Below are 15,063 nucleotides of genomic sequence, written 5' to 3'. Positions count from 1 at the left end.
TCTTTCACCATTACCTTCTGTAAACCCTGTAAATTATTTGTAAATCTGTGAACTTTTATTTTTTTGTCTATACCGAAAGTGTATAATGGCTTTAATGTGCAGTGTCTATTTAGATATGGAAACAATATTTGCATAAAAATATACAAATCTATGATTTTTCATACTTCTCAAACTTATATCATTCCCAAGGCAATTTAAACAAAACATCAATCCACGTTTCTCAGTCAAATTATTCCTGAGACATGCTTCTGTTTTGAAGTGATTTTCTCAAAATGTACAGGGGATAAAGGAACTTGTACTTTTCAGGCAATATTTCACAAGGCATTAAAATAAATGGTCTGGCTTCGAACATTAATTGTAATAAAAACGTACTTGGTAAAGAAGTACAGCAGCTTTGAAGTATAATGCATTTTGAGAAAGTTTCACTCCGAATTACTGTGCTTATGGAAATTAAGGCTCTCAATTGCTCATCACCAAGTATGATTATGCTACCAATTTTTTTGAGTAATAACCAATAGTGTCCAGTGCCTTTAATTGAACAAAATATACATAGAGCCGAGCTACTTTCTTTTTCCCTTGGCACGCCCCTCAAGCTTGGCATGCTGGTCTCGTAGACTAACCCAGGACTGCCACATGAGGGCGCCGGGTATCACGACCCAGATGCCATTGAAGAAGACGAGGTAGACCCAGAGAAACAGTGCATTGCTGGTGTCCAGGCTCGGGCTACCGGTCAACCACTCTGGACAGAACGTCATCCAACCTGTTGATTTGAACAAAACTGGTTTCACACATTTTTCCCTCATTTTGTTGTTTGTTAGGTTGGTTATTGTTTTTACTCAAGGAGTATCAATATGTCACAGGGAAAGAACACTCAAAAGACCATTTACATGGTCCAAATATTAAACACGAACAGTTTGGAAACTTGGCATCATGCCTGAAGCTTGCAATAATTTTGTTGATCTGCTCACCCTTAGTGGACTATAAAAAGAACGGATTTATTGCCAGCCACTAAAATTTGTCTAGCTACTCCTTAATGTAAAAGATTGAAAACCACTCGTTTTGAATGCCATACCACTCTTGCAAAGAGCCCTATGGGCCATATGACATGGCGGACAAATCTTTTTATAGTGAAGGCAGCAGGTACTTTCAACTCGGTTTAGAGTAAAGTTCGTTCCAATTTCACTTAAAGCCATTATACACTTTCGGTAAACAGTATTGTCCAAGTCCCACACTTCGTGTATCACAACTTATACATAAAATAACAATCCTGTGGAAATTTAGGCTCAATCGGACATCGGAGTCGGGAGAAAATAACGGGAAAACCCACTCCTGTTTTCGCGCGTTTCGCCGTGTCATGACATGTGTTTATAAAACAAATGTGTAATTCTCGCTAACAAGAATTTATATTGTTTTACCGTTTTCTCAAAAAGTAAAGCATTTCATGGACTAATTTTTCAAGAGAAGTCTTTCACCATTACCTTCTGTAAACCCTGTAAATTATTTGTAAATCTGTGAACTTTTTTTTTTTTTCTGTACCAAAAGGGTCCAATGGCTTTAAAAAGAGTGACACAGCTCGACTTTCACAACAGACAAGAGAGTGACATTTTCACTCTTGTACATAAAGAGAGTACAGCCCTGCTCAAACTTAATTGTACTCACCGCCGTAAATTTCACACACGCAGAGTACAATCTGTACATAATGCCTGTAGTGTTTCTTGGCTAGGATTGCGTAAATCAAGACAACAGCTAGAAGTCCATCTACAACCACCGTCAGTATTTCCAACGAGACGATTGTCGGATCCGACTCACCCCAACGAGAATCGGCCCTGGAATACTCCTTCCCTATAAAAAAATAACAGATTAAAACTTGAAGTTATTTTGCCGACCAAATGTCATTCTTTTTCCAAATAAGGTTTTGTTCCGGTTGTTAAGATTTTCTAAAAATATAACTGAACCTGTGCTGGGGCGTGGTAGTATTTCTTGATGTAGTGATAACAAACTAGTTTCCACACACACCAGTACAGGTACATGTAAGATGCACCTACAACGCTGACGCACAATACAGGCCAACCGTTGTTCAATCTGAACCATGTTTTTACTTTTTATAAATTGTAAAGTTTATGTAGACTTTTCAATGTGGACTTACACAAATCAGTTAGGAACCCATCTGATGTCTGCACAGTAGCAACCATGGAATAATAGAGAAACGCACCTTCCTTAAATGAGAATAGAAAAGAAAATTAAAACAGGCTAGCTATGGGGTCTAGTTGTACGATATCTGCCCTAGCAATGCAATGTGGTCTTGGGTTCGAATCCAGCCAGAGTGGTATTTATTTGCTTGTTGGGTTTTTCCTAAGAGCTCGGGAAAGTAAAACAAACTATAATCTTCATCCCTGATCCGAAAAAATTACTCTCGATTTGGAAACATTTTCATAACTTTTTTGATCCGTTTCTAATGTTTATCAGTGAAAAAATACCTATACCCCTTAAAGACAGTGGACACTAATGGTATATGTCAAAGACTAGTCTTCTCACGTGGTGTATCTCAACATATGCACAAAATAACAAGCCTGTGAAAATTTGAGCTTCATTGGTCCTCGGAGTTGCGAGGTAACTATGTAAGAAAAAACACCCTTGTCACACGAAGTTGTGTGTTTTCAGATGCTTAATTTCGAGACCTCAAATTCTAAATCCGAGGTCTCGAAATCAAATTTGTGGAAAATTACTTCTTTCTCTAAAACTATGTCACTTTAGAGGGAGCCGTTTCTCAGAAATATTTATACTATCAACCTCTTCCCATTACTCGTTTCCAAGTGAGGTTTTATGCTAATAATTATTTTGAGTAATCACCAATAGTGTCCACTGCCTTTAAACACATTCACTTTAACATGCAATTTGTTTAACAGTTTGAAAACAATTTTGACATCATCTTACATACTCACCAAAATGAAATGTGTAAGCGCGTCATACACGAGCCATACAACAACCAAGCGGTCAACGGTGGGGAGCTTTCGTCCAAGTCCGTAACCAACAACGATGGACACAATAAAGAGAAGTGCAGCAAAGGCAAGGCTTGGAAGAGTGCTTGCTGATAGGGACGCAGTAGGCTCCATCGCTGTTTGACGAGTGTCAAACTACAATAATAATCGGGCTGCAGACAAAAGATCAATATGCTTTAGATACAATTTGGACCTAGGCCCAATTTCATAGAGCTGCTAAGCACAAAAGTTTGCTTAGCATAAAATTTCTTCCTTGATTAAAACAGGATTACAAACCAAATTTCTATTTGTTGCATATTGCTTGTTACTGGTATTCAGCTGTTGTTTGCTCACCTTGAAAATCACATGGAAACTTGGTTGGTTTTTATCAAGGCAAAAAATGTCATGCTACATGTATTAAGCAAACTTGTGAGCTTAGCAGCTCTATGAAGTTAAGCCCTGGTCATCCCAGGTCGAAATTCCAGTTGAACCTAGTTAAACTGGGTTTAACTGGAACTAGTTGAAACCAGTTGACAAACTAGTTAAACACAGTTAAAACCAGTTGGTTTAATATGGGAAAATGGACAGAGACCAACTGGTTTATAATTTCAACCTAGTTGAACACAGTTAAACCTAGTCCAAACCAGTTGGTTAATATGGAAAATGGATGAGGTGGATCACTATCCAGTTGAACCAGTTGACCCCAGTTAACTAGGTTCAACTGGAATTTTGACCTGGTCAGTGACGGTTTTATCTCGTGATATTTTTTGAACTGGGCATGTTGGCAATGGCATTCCTGGGTCAAACCACTTATGGGTAGTTGTAACTTAAGGTTCTGATTTGAGAAGAATAGTGCCCAACTTCATGACTCTGCTGACCGGCGAATTCTATGCTTGTGATCACCATTCCGTACCAGACAGGGCAAGGGCTGAATTTCTGAGCTAACAGTGTGAGCCTATAGTAACGTAAATATGCAACCAAGAACATTTCTATTCTAGTTGGGATATCATTAACCCTCTCGATCCTCCCTCCCCTGCTAGAGGGGTGCTATAAACCACCTTTATGTCATACACCTTAGCGTAAGCTCTTAATTCCCTGCTTCCAAAAGTGGCGATTCCTTGCTGCTTCCCATGCTTACATACACGGAAAAGTTTCCGTATGGCGCCACCACTTTTTCATTCGAAATAAAATAATATAGTATCTAATTTACCTGATTGATATATCCCTTTTTGTAAAAATGAGTGAAAAAGTGGTGGCGCCATACGGAAAGTTATCCACATACACCGCCGCCCCGGTAAGCAAAATCAATTGAAATTGGTCTCCGGTGGGGATAACTTTCCGTATGGCGCCACCACTTTTTCACTATTTTTTTACAAAAAGGGATATCTCATTATGAGGTAAATTAGAAATAGATACTATTATATTATTTCATATCGAATGAAAATGTGCACAGATTCAAATCAAATCCTACTACATCACATCATGTCACGTAGCCTACCGTATGTCTGCTAGTAGTAGTACTTTCTACTAGGTACTACCGTATTCAATTTAGCAGTTTGGATCGTGCCTGGTGCATGGAACTGCTACCCCCAGGGCCTATTGTTGGTTGGTGCATGGGGATCATGGACTCTGGGGGTAGTTATATGGTTGGTTGGTAATGGTAGGTAGGAACAACAACAAAGGAATCAACTAAACCTTCAAGACTTGTGTCCTCGATCTCGTTTTGGTAAAAAGGGAGTGGTAAGATCATTCAGGGGGATCAAATAGGGCTCAATAATCTTTATAATAATAGTAATACTATTCAAAAAACTAACTTACTTCTTATCACTGCACTGTAGCTTAACACGAACCTCAAAACAAAGCACTACCTGCAAAAACAACCAGCTGACGAGAGATACAACACGTACGTACACACACACATGGGCATCTCACTGTTTACGTTCTTGGGCAAGTTCATTCACGAAGGTTTGCTCGATCCATGAATGTGCAAGTTTAAGAAGAAAAAACATCAAAATTGTACACTTAGTTATTTGAAATTTATTTGTATACAATTTTATAAGATAAAATTTAAATTAATTTTAAATATTTGTTGTCAAAATTCTGTGTAAAAAAAGTATACACACAACCCCCGGTTTTAGAACACCCCTTGGTGCTTTTGGTACAGCCTCGGTCTATTGACCCCAATCCTGTTAATTGACCTCCGGGACGTTTCGCGCCATATTTGATGATTCGAAGTGGAGCGAAAAAATGGCACCGACTTCTGACGATCCAGACAAGGTTCCTGAAGATGATCGTAAGATATTTTGTTTATGTTTTATTTCGATCGTTTAGACCCTAATTTGGTGGCTTAAACATCTTTGGATTTTAAACTAGAAGTACAAAAACATGTAATGTTAGTGGAACAAGCGACCGTATTCGTGTGTTGTGACACAACTTGAACTTGTGTGTTGCATCTCAGACTTGACATGTTTTGTAATGTGTCATAGTCATTTGACGGTCATTCTTTCTTTCTTTCTTTCTTTGATCCGACTCCATGATTTGATTTTAGTGCAACTTTAGCAATTTCTAACAGTTTTGTGATTGTACATATGATTGAATGATCGGGAAATAATAATGTCCGTATTTTTATATTCGATTTCTTCTATTTCTATAAAAAATAAAGAAAAAATAGCTATTTTTAATTTAATTATTTATTGAACAACATTGAAATTTGAGTAGATTGAACGAAAAGGATAACTTTCCGTATGGCGCCACCACTTTTTCACAAATTTTTACAAAAAGGGATATCTCATTGAGGTAAATTAGAATCTGTATTATTTCATATCGTATGAAAAAGTGGTGGCGCCATACGGAAACTTTTCCGGTTTCCATATTAAAAAATGTAATGTACATGATATTGGTTATAATTTAATAAGTTATCTCCCCTTTTCGTAAGCTAAATACTGTCAGTGTCACTGTCACTGTCAGCTAGGCCTACTCAGTCCTATCCGAAACGTTCTGCCCTTCACAGGATTTACTGATGTTCAGGATGTACAGTTCTTCATGAAATTAGATCTTGCAAAAATTAGCTTCTGTGCGTTCTTTTGAGCGCGTTACCGGTACAAGTCTGTTAAGAGCAACAGACTAGAACTCTTGTATTTCTGATCAGCAGAATGTGATGTGGGTTTGAGTTCGGATCTTGACACTTGGGTCCTTATCTTGGCAAAAGATTTTTCATTTTTGCTCCTTCCTTCTATTAGAGTTAGACGAAAAGCTTATCACAGCTTGGTTGCTGCCTAGTAGTTTGTTGTGCTATAAACCGTCAATAAGAGGAACAACGAGTTGTATCCTATTCGTATAAATTATTTGTAATTTTGTATTATGCGTGAAATTGCCAAATTAATAATAATAATAATAATAATAATAATGGAAATTTGTATAGCGCCTATCCATGTAAACATGCTCCTGGGCACTGAACAATTAAAAGAAAACCTATTAAAATCCATACAATTTAAACACCCGAGAGAAAATACAGTAAACATGTAATAAATGCAGAATTTGTACACAACACTCAATGATTAAAAAAACACTGAGAATAAACCCTAGTTAAAAAACTAAAATTAGTTACTCCTTTATTCCCCTGTTTCTGTCACTTTTCCCAAGAACAGATCAACAATTGTCACTGACCCTTTGTATACATTTAATCAATATTTCCTTAAATATTTTCTCCAGTGTCAAGCAGCTTGGCTCAGAGACGTGGAAAGCGAGCGGTAAGCAGCAAGAAGAACAGTCGACTTGCAGCGTTGGAACGACTCAAAGAGGCAAAGAAAGGAACAGGATCCAAAAGCAGATTTGAGGTAATTTTTATTAAGTTATTTATATCGGTTTAAAAACACAAAACATGGTAGGTAGTTTCACTTTACTAAACGCCTTCAAAATATTCACTCTTTGATTTTTTGTTTTCCTCTCAATCGGAGGCTATCTCAATTCTAAACGATATGGAAAGGTTTGTGGTAACACCATGTAATGACTATCTCTAAATGAGTTGGGTTGGTTCTGGAAAGAACTGTTGGTTTCAACTCGACGTTTCGATCAGTATGCTCTGATCGTCATTTAGAGATTACATTACATGGTGTTACCACAAACCTTTCCATATCTTTCAAAACAAAGTTTCATATCCTACAATTCTAATCGATTTTGTAATTGTTTTTTGTTTTTTCTCAAAATTTTGCTATCAGTCGGACGACCTTCAGAATGTGTACGATGAAGTGGATGAAGACGAATACTCAAGAATGGTCCGGGATCGTCAAGACGATGACTGGATTGTTGACGATGGTAAATTATCAGTTCTTTAAACACACTGACAATTTCAGGAGTTACAAGCAGGGATGGGAAATTTCAGACTTTTATCTGAATTCAGACATTTTTTAAAGTCCGACTAGAAATCAAAGACTGCTGTACTGGGGTGGATTTCACAAAGAGTTAAGACTATTCTTATACTGTGATTGCCTCCATGTCTTATGGTCATTGCCTTGGTGCCCTTTAAATGCTATAGAAATGTATAGTTTCCTCATAGGTTGCTCTTTACCGAGGAGAAAATGCCTTGGTGCCCTTGCCCTTTCAAAAACGAAGCATACAGGGCTGATGTAAAGATATCTAGTGACTCAATCTAGCAACTTTACCCTCCCAAATTTCTTTTTAGATGGAGGAGGATACGTGGAAGATGGACGAGAAATATTTGACGATGATCTTTATGGAGAGGAAGGACAGAAAACAGCAAAAGGTGGGTTTCGATTGTGTCGTTGGGCAACTATTGGCAACCACCTACTATACTTCTTGTAATATGAACACTGTATTAACAAACGAGAAATCTTATAACTGAAATTTCTCCTGCCGAGCTGGAATTAGCTATGGCCGCTGTTGCCCTGATCTTTGCCTAGGTGCCCCTTCAAAAACTAAGAGTTTTTAAAAGATGTCCCAGCTAGAGTTTAAGATTTCCCAATGTAAGTGCCCTCGTCATAAAAGTCAACTATTACAAGCAACTTTCAGTAGGCATGATATTCGTCCTACTTTAGTTAGTGTGATACCTGATTTATCTTTTGCCCTTGGAAAATTCAGACTTGATTAAATAGCTGACACTGCCAATATAGGGCTAGATAGCTCAGTTGGTAGAGCGCCGGCACGTTAATCCGGAGGTCGTTGGTTCGCATCCCACTCTAGTCAGTTCTTTGTTCAACCCCAGAAATCATTTACAAATTTACCCAGTCAGTTTCCCTTGTGGTTTATATTGATATCTGAAACAAAAAGTCGCATCCCCTTAAGGTGATCCCCTAGCTGCCGCTTCCCAGGTTGTATCGTAATTTGGGTGTGATCCCTGGCTACACGGCAGTTAACAGTTGTATGGCTTCTGACTGGCACCCCCGAACAAAGATATTGACAAAATAGGGACACCGCCAATATAGGGCTAGATAGCTCAGTTGGTAGAGCGCCGGCACGTTAATCCGGAGGTCGTTGGTTCGAATCCCACTCTAGTCAAAATTCTTTGTTCAACCCCCCAAATCATTTACAAGTTTACCCAGTCAGTTTCCCTTGTGGTTTATATTGATATTGATTAAATAGCATGAAAATTCCTCTGAAGCCTCTACCATGTATGCATGTAGGTCAGCCCCTTGTACTTGAAGGAGGTTGACCCCGAGAAAGAGGATGATAGAGATAATCCAAGCTGGCTTCTGCCCCGTTCCAATAGGAATCAATACCGTCTGGCTACCAAGGGGGTTATCAATAGTACCCTCTTTGAGCAGGAAATCAGTTGGTTTAGTGATGAGCGGTAGACCAATACACACATCGGATAAACCGTAAACATCCAAGTCCGAACCACGAATAAAGACCGTAGGTCCAATACTAACCCCCAGTGCTATTGACCAGAGGAGCAGGACCATAAATATTGTCGACTTCCTCCTTAGCCTCCAATGCATGTAGGTCAGCCCCTTGTACTTGAAGGATTTGGGTTTTTTTTCAAAATGTACATAGATTTACATTAAACTTACAGGGGGTTGAAGATAACTATAGTGGAAAGCTTAGCTTCAAATATTACTTACTGAGGTGCTGTAGTTTTTGAGAAATGAGTAAAACAATGTCATGAAAATACATTTGTAAATGATTAAAATAGTTTTCGTCTCATGAGACGAAAAAATTATTTTCATGACAGTGTTTTACTCATTTCCCAAAAACTACAGCACCTCAGCACGTACTATTTTCAGGGAAGCTTTCTACTATCATTATCTTTGCAAACTGTGTAAGTTTTTAGTGTAAATCTGTGGACACTGTGTTTTTTGTCCTACAAAAGTTACATAGACCCTTTAATGAAATGTTCATACCTTTTTTCAAATGAGTGAAAATCATGCCTGTCTAAGGGGACCAACTATACTACTTGATAGGAACACGTTAGTGGCACACAAGACATTTTTCAAGTGCTCATTTTTACTGCCATGCTGGATTTAGACATGATATGGAGGCCACGACCTCTGTGCTCTTATATTGGACTTGGTGCCCCTCTACAAGAACTTCCAATGGAAGTGCCCTTTTCAAAATGAAAATAGCCTTGCCCTCTCAAAAATTAAATTCCAGGTTGTTCACTATGCAAAAGTAAAAAAACATAAACATTAACAACTTGGAGGGGGGGGGGGTTCGTGGAGAATTCATTGAAACTGGTTGCCTTTGAATTATCTTAAGTGACATTGTCCTTGGAATTTAAGACTGGGGTCTCCTATCGAAAAGATGAGTGCCCGAGCAGGAGGCGGGTCAAAGCATTGGGAGTGGGAGCCCTTACATATAACGTCCTTTGAAGATTATTTACTGAAAGATCAAAATTTGTCAACATTCCTTTCTGCAGGTAAAAAGGACACCAAAGCCGCCAGTGAAAAAGAATCAAAGAAACTGGTAAGACAGAATCTGTTTTTTAATTTATTTATTTTTATAAAAAGCACTATTTAAATAGGGCTAGATAGATAGGTCAGTTGGAAGAGCACCGGCACGTTAATTAGGAGGTTGTTGACTCGAGTCCCACTCTAGTCAATTTTTATTTGTTGAACCCAAAATAATTTAACAGTTCACCAAATCAGTTTCCCTTGTGGTTTATAATATTTAATATCTAAAATAAAAAGTCACATCCCCTGGCAGCCGCTAGAAAGCTCAGTTGGTAGCGCGCCGGCACGTTAAACCGGAGTTTGTTGGTTCTAGTCCCACTCTAGTAAATTTGTCTTTGTTCAATCCAAAATCATTTAAAAAAAATTCCAAGTCAGTTTCCCTTGTATTTTATAATATTTGATATATAAATACTATTTTCTCAATACAATTTTTTTTTTCTTCTTTTTTTTCTGGCCATTGTTGCAAAATTTCCACTTGAAATTGCGTCTGATTTTTCTTAAACATAGAATGTGAAGAAGCCGTCCGTTTCAAAGTCACATGACATCAAGTCCATGTTCAAGATGGGAGCGTCGAAACAGCGTAAACCTGAGAAGGATGCCAGCATCGCTGACGATGAACTTCTTGGAGACATTCTGAATGATCTGCATAGTGATGTAAGGAAATTAAACTACACTAACTTCCTTATTTACATCCTTATTTATCCTTATTTAATCCTACATGTTGTTGTAAACGCTCTTAAAGACACTGGACCCTATTGGTAATTGTCAAAGACCAGTCTTCTCACTTGGTGTATCTAAACATATGCATAAAATAACAAACCTGTGAAAATTTGCGCTCAATTGGTCGTCAAAGTTGCAAGATAACTATGAAAGAACATAACACCTTTGTCACACGAAGTTGTGTGCTTTTAGGTGCTTGATTTCGAGACCTCAAAATCTAATTCTGAGGTCTCAAAATCAAATTCGTGGAAAATTACTCCTTTCTCTATAACTACTTCACTTCAGAGGGAGCCGTTTCTCAGAATGTTTTATACTATCAACAGCTCCCCATTACTCGTTACCAATTAAGGTTTTATGCTACTAATTATTTTGAGTATTTACCAATAGTGTCCACTGCCTTGAATGCCTTGCATAATGCTGTCTTTTGGCCAGGTGCCAAGCCCCAAGAGTTATCCTCCAAGGGCCAGCCTCCAAGGGCCAGCCCCAACCCCAGGGCCTGCAGCCCTAACCCCAGGGCCAGCCCTAAGTGCCAGCCCTAAGTGCCAGCCCTAAGTGCCAGCCCCTAGTAGGGCCTGGAGCCAGGTGTACATAAACTAGACTGCATAAATATTGACCCAAGTTTCCGGTCGGGTCTTCTTCTTTTTTTCTTTTTTTTTAAACACTGTGTAAAATGTACACTGCTCAAAAATTAATGATGGAGCACGAGCCAAAGCCTCTATAGACCTTTCTTTTGCAACGTCACAGCCCGAGTTTTTGCCAACCCAGATTGGAAAACTATGGAAAGCCGTAAGTGCAAATTAAGAAAAGATCGCTATTTTTTGTAACAATGTAACCAAATTTGTTGATTCTGTTAAAAACAAAACAAATAATTATGAGAGGTATTTTATTTAATTGAAAGTTTGCAGAAAATGATGAATTTGGTTAAAACATCTGTTTTTAAGATTTAGTGTTTTACTAACATTCGGCCGGCCATGCCAACCAAGGCGGTTTGTTTATCAACAAAAGAAAGGTCGATTTTGAAGAGGCCTAGGATAAAAGCACTGTATAACAACTCAGTGTTATTATTACTATTATTTCATTTTTTTTAACACAGCAAGCAAAAGAAGTATGACATACTCCTTTGTGTTGGTATAACTCCTCGGGTCAGGCTACATCCCAAAGCCCTAGATCTCAAGAGTCTTTTGCAGGATCCTAGCTTTCCCCAGAAGCGCTGCCTTCTGCAACAGATCTACGCTCGCATTTGTCCCTATTTCATCTAGATGTTTCCATACTTATAATTATTATTATTATTTGCTTATTCTTTTCAGAAACCAGCAATCAAACCTATGCCCATCAAAAAGAAAATGAAAACGCCAACATCTGGGTGAGCATTACTTACGACTGAATGAACTTTATACTTTCCAGGCTAACCTAATGAATAAACAAAATAAGGCCATACCAGTCGTTACACATGCGCTAATGCTTAAGTTAATCCATTTGTATATTATTAATCTATTGATAACTTTTGGTGCAGGATGTCCTCAACGAGTCGTAATCCTTTCTCCAAAACCCCCACACGTCCACGCCCCTCTCCATCGCAACCTCGAAATATGGGCTACGACGCAACTCCGCCAACCGCTATACATAAACAGCGCCCTCCTGTGAGAAAAATGGTGGTCAAACGGGAGCCGGAGGAGGATTATGTGGAACCAGCCAAGAAGGTGAAAAGGTCGGAGGTGGTTGTCAAGGAGGAACCTATGGAAGAGATCGAGGAATATTCAGAAGTGTCACATGATCAAAACCATGGTTTCGGTAAGACAGATTTACTCATCTCAATGAGGGAGACATATTGACTTTAAGGAAGTACTGTACATCTCATTTTTAGGAACATTTTGTATTGTTTTATTATTCTCTCAAAATTCTCCCTTAACAGCAGTCCGCTGACCAATAATAACAGTGAGGACCAGTCAAAATTCTTTCCGTATTGTCCAGCCTTGTGAATAGACCGATCCACTAAGCTCCTCCCCATTGCGTATTGACCAATCACACTGCAATGAAGGTCCGACAAATAAGCTCCGCCTATCTTGGCGCGCGTGGCAGAGTTGTGCAGAAAGGCATTGGAGAGGCCCACGTGTTCTTGCTCACACAAGCGTTGTGGGCGGAGCCTAGTGGATCGGGCCTGATACTTTACAGAAGGCAACTATGAGGAAGTTCAAGTGTGCACCATGGTTAACAAAAGGTTGACCATTTTGACTCGAACCCAGGCTGGTCGACCATTGCTTGACTACTGTGGTCGACCATTTGGAACCAGCCTAGAGCCCATGGTTTCTTTACTGGTCCCAACACAGGCATGAGAATCTTCCGATTTAAACCAAAATTTCAAAATTGTTGTATATAATTCTATTTCGCTTTCAGAAAATGTGGATTTTGACAACGAAATAGATGAGTTTGATTCGGAAGACGTGAAAGAACCAGTGAAAGTAGAGCAGGCAGTCAAAAAGGAAGCCCAAGTTAGCCAGCCCCAGCCAATGAAGAAAGCCTAGTAAGTGTGGGTTGAACGGTTCAACGATATAATGATGTTTCAATTCAAAAGCTGGCCTCATGGATCGTACCAGTCACACCTGCAGCCGATTTCACGAAACGCTAGGATTAATCCTATATCGAGTTAGGTCGAGTAACTCGTCCTAACTTAGGATGGGATCAGTGTGTCCGAAAGTCTTCGGATACGGAACTGAACTCGTCCTAAGTCCTAAGAAAAGTCCTAAGTTAGGGAGAGTTTGGTGAAATCAACGGCTGGCAATTTACAAGTAGGACACAATTGCATATGCAATAATGTCCGCCGGATAGTTTTGCATATAGAGGATATAATTGCATGCGACAGGGGACACAACTTTTTGTTTCAAATATTCATGGGAGTCACAAGTGAATCCGGCTGTGTTTTTTGCTGAAGGCACTCTGTAAATATTTGATTGATCAAAACCGTTCGTTATTCCATTTTAAAGCGTTCATCCTGACGCCTGCTCCAGCACTGGCTGGGAGACCATTCGAGAAGAGGCAGAAGACAACAAGGATGCGGTTGCCATGGATATACAGGTCAACAGTGCATCGTTACCGATGACAACCAATGAAGCAGGGGACCAGGTGTTGAGGTTCTTTTGGTTGGATGCTTACGAGGATCCCTATAAACAACCTGGTATGTCTGTTAACATTGGATGCGTTCCTAAAGGTTTTTTATCTTTGCACAGAAGAACCCTGCTTAACAAAAGTTGGTTACCATGCAAATCATGAATGTCTGATGTCAGTGGGTCAAGTGACCATTTGGTAAAACAGAATCTAGCTTGGTTTCCAGAGGCTGATTCAACAAATAGCTGAGATGGATCTTTACCATGTACCAATCTTATTTGCTAAGTGTGATGTCACAATTCTGACAACTCGTTTTACAGTATTTGGGTACTTTTTGTACAACACAAAACAAAATCATCCACAGATGTACATTATACTTACACGATGTAAAGATAATGATAATAAAAAGCTTCCCTTGAAATATTACTTGCTTGATGAGGTGTTGTAGATTTTGAGAGTAATTTCACAGAAATCATTTTAGCATGTGCAATGGATTTATGTACTCTCCTGAAAACATTGCTTTGTGGTTTTCATTTTTTTCCTCAAATGCTTGAGTAACTTGACAACTAATGGACCTGAAACTTTTACAGGTAAATTATATCACACGTATCTTTGTTAACAGGTTTTTTTGGGGGGGGGTTATTTTTGAGAACTTGTGAAAGTACTGAGTTTACAGTGCTAACACACATCGATATTAGGGTAAAACCAAAATTAATACAAATCTAAATACATATTAATTTTGTTTGTTTGTTGTTTAGGGACTGTGTATCTGTTTGGACGTGTATGGATTGAATCAGCCAAGATCTACGTCAGCTGCTGCCTCACGGTCAAGAATCTTGAGAGAGTTATTTACTTGTTGCCCAGAGAAACGGTATGTCAAGAAATGTCTTTGAAATATGCTTGATTAAAATCGGAATTGTAACTACACACAGAGAGCTTCTTAATCATAAGAGACTTGGGGCTTTTTCCCAACCTTGTCTTGGGCTCCATCTCTGAACTCCGTTTTATGTTGGAAACATCGTGAACAAAAGTGTACACTGTTTTTAAAATTGATGCCGGATACCAAGCCAAAGCTGGAGCCAAAGCCAAGGTGTGGAAAGCCTCCTAAAGGCCCGGTCAAACAGGCCACGATAATGAGAATGAAAATGAGAACGTTAAAAATGCACACCCTCGATTGGTTAAATAAGCGTGGGCGTATTCTGCTTGGAGCACTTCAACCAATAGAATGCGTTCTCTTTTCGTCATTATCGTTTTCGTTATTGCTGCATTGTGACTTTGCCTTAAATTTCACTTTCGTTCTTGTGCTTCATATTACAAAAAGTTGGCCTGTACATGAAATGCTGAAGGAAGCTGTTTGT

General features: G+C 38.9%; 2 protein-coding genes across 2 annotated transcripts in view; one reads left to right on the top strand and one right to left on the bottom strand.

The window, feature by feature from the left end:
• Positions 1 to 24: 24 nt before the first annotated feature.
• LOC117298675 (emopamil-binding protein-like) lies at positions 25 to 4,886 on the bottom strand. Its single transcript, XM_033781994.1, has 5 exons — positions 4,797 to 4,886; positions 2,943 to 3,151; positions 2,147 to 2,216; positions 1,660 to 1,842; positions 25 to 760 (listed from the first exon to the last, which is right to left on the bottom strand). Exons 2-5 carry the CDS (start codon positions 3,111 to 3,113, stop codon positions 561 to 563), a joined length of 624 nt encoding a protein of 207 aa, XP_033637885.1. The 5' UTR covers positions 3,114 to 3,151; positions 4,797 to 4,886; the 3' UTR covers positions 25 to 560.
• A 312-nt stretch (positions 4,887 to 5,198) lies between these two features.
• LOC117298532 (DNA polymerase alpha catalytic subunit-like) overlaps positions 5,199 to 15,063 on the top strand; it is a 47,714-nt gene continuing 37,849 nt past the window's right edge. Inside the window, exons 1-11 of the mRNA XM_033781836.1 lie at positions 5,199 to 5,271; positions 6,690 to 6,814; positions 7,196 to 7,292; positions 7,660 to 7,740; positions 9,850 to 9,896; positions 10,391 to 10,537; positions 11,911 to 11,966; positions 12,117 to 12,394; positions 12,998 to 13,124; positions 13,585 to 13,775; positions 14,464 to 14,576. Of these exons, the coding sequence (XP_033637727.1) occupies positions 5,226 to 5,271; positions 6,690 to 6,814; positions 7,196 to 7,292; positions 7,660 to 7,740; positions 9,850 to 9,896; positions 10,391 to 10,537; positions 11,911 to 11,966; positions 12,117 to 12,394; positions 12,998 to 13,124; positions 13,585 to 13,775; positions 14,464 to 14,576 (1,308 nt within the window). The 5' untranslated portion in view covers positions 5,199 to 5,225. The remainder of the gene's footprint in view (positions 5,272 to 6,689; positions 6,815 to 7,195; positions 7,293 to 7,659; positions 7,741 to 9,849; positions 9,897 to 10,390; positions 10,538 to 11,910; positions 11,967 to 12,116; positions 12,395 to 12,997; positions 13,125 to 13,584; positions 13,776 to 14,463; positions 14,577 to 15,063) is intronic.

This window comes from Asterias rubens, chromosome 13 (genome assembly GCF_902459465.1).
Source record: "Asterias rubens chromosome 13, eAstRub1.3, whole genome shotgun sequence".
Lineage (NCBI taxonomy): Eukaryota > Metazoa > Echinodermata > Asteroidea > Forcipulatida > Asteriidae > Asterias > Asterias rubens.
The sequence above is the reverse complement of the archived record's forward strand: the minus strand, read 5'-3'. Positions and strand labels throughout refer to the sequence as shown.

Bases quoted from the DNA above. Each gene is read 5' to 3' on its own strand.
- LOC117298675 (XM_033781994.1), bottom strand. From the start codon at position 3,113: ATGGAGCCTACTGCGTCCCTATCAGCAAGCACTCTTCCAAGCCTTGCC. The intron at 1,843-2,146 runs GTAAGTCCACAT...ATTTTTTTATAG, and splicing joins TGGGTTCCTAACTGATTTGT to GGAAGGAGTATTCCAGGGCC. The intron at 761-1,659 runs GTGAGTACAATT...TCAAATCAACAG, and splicing joins CGTGTGTGAAATTTACGGCG to GTTGGATGACGTTCTGTCCA.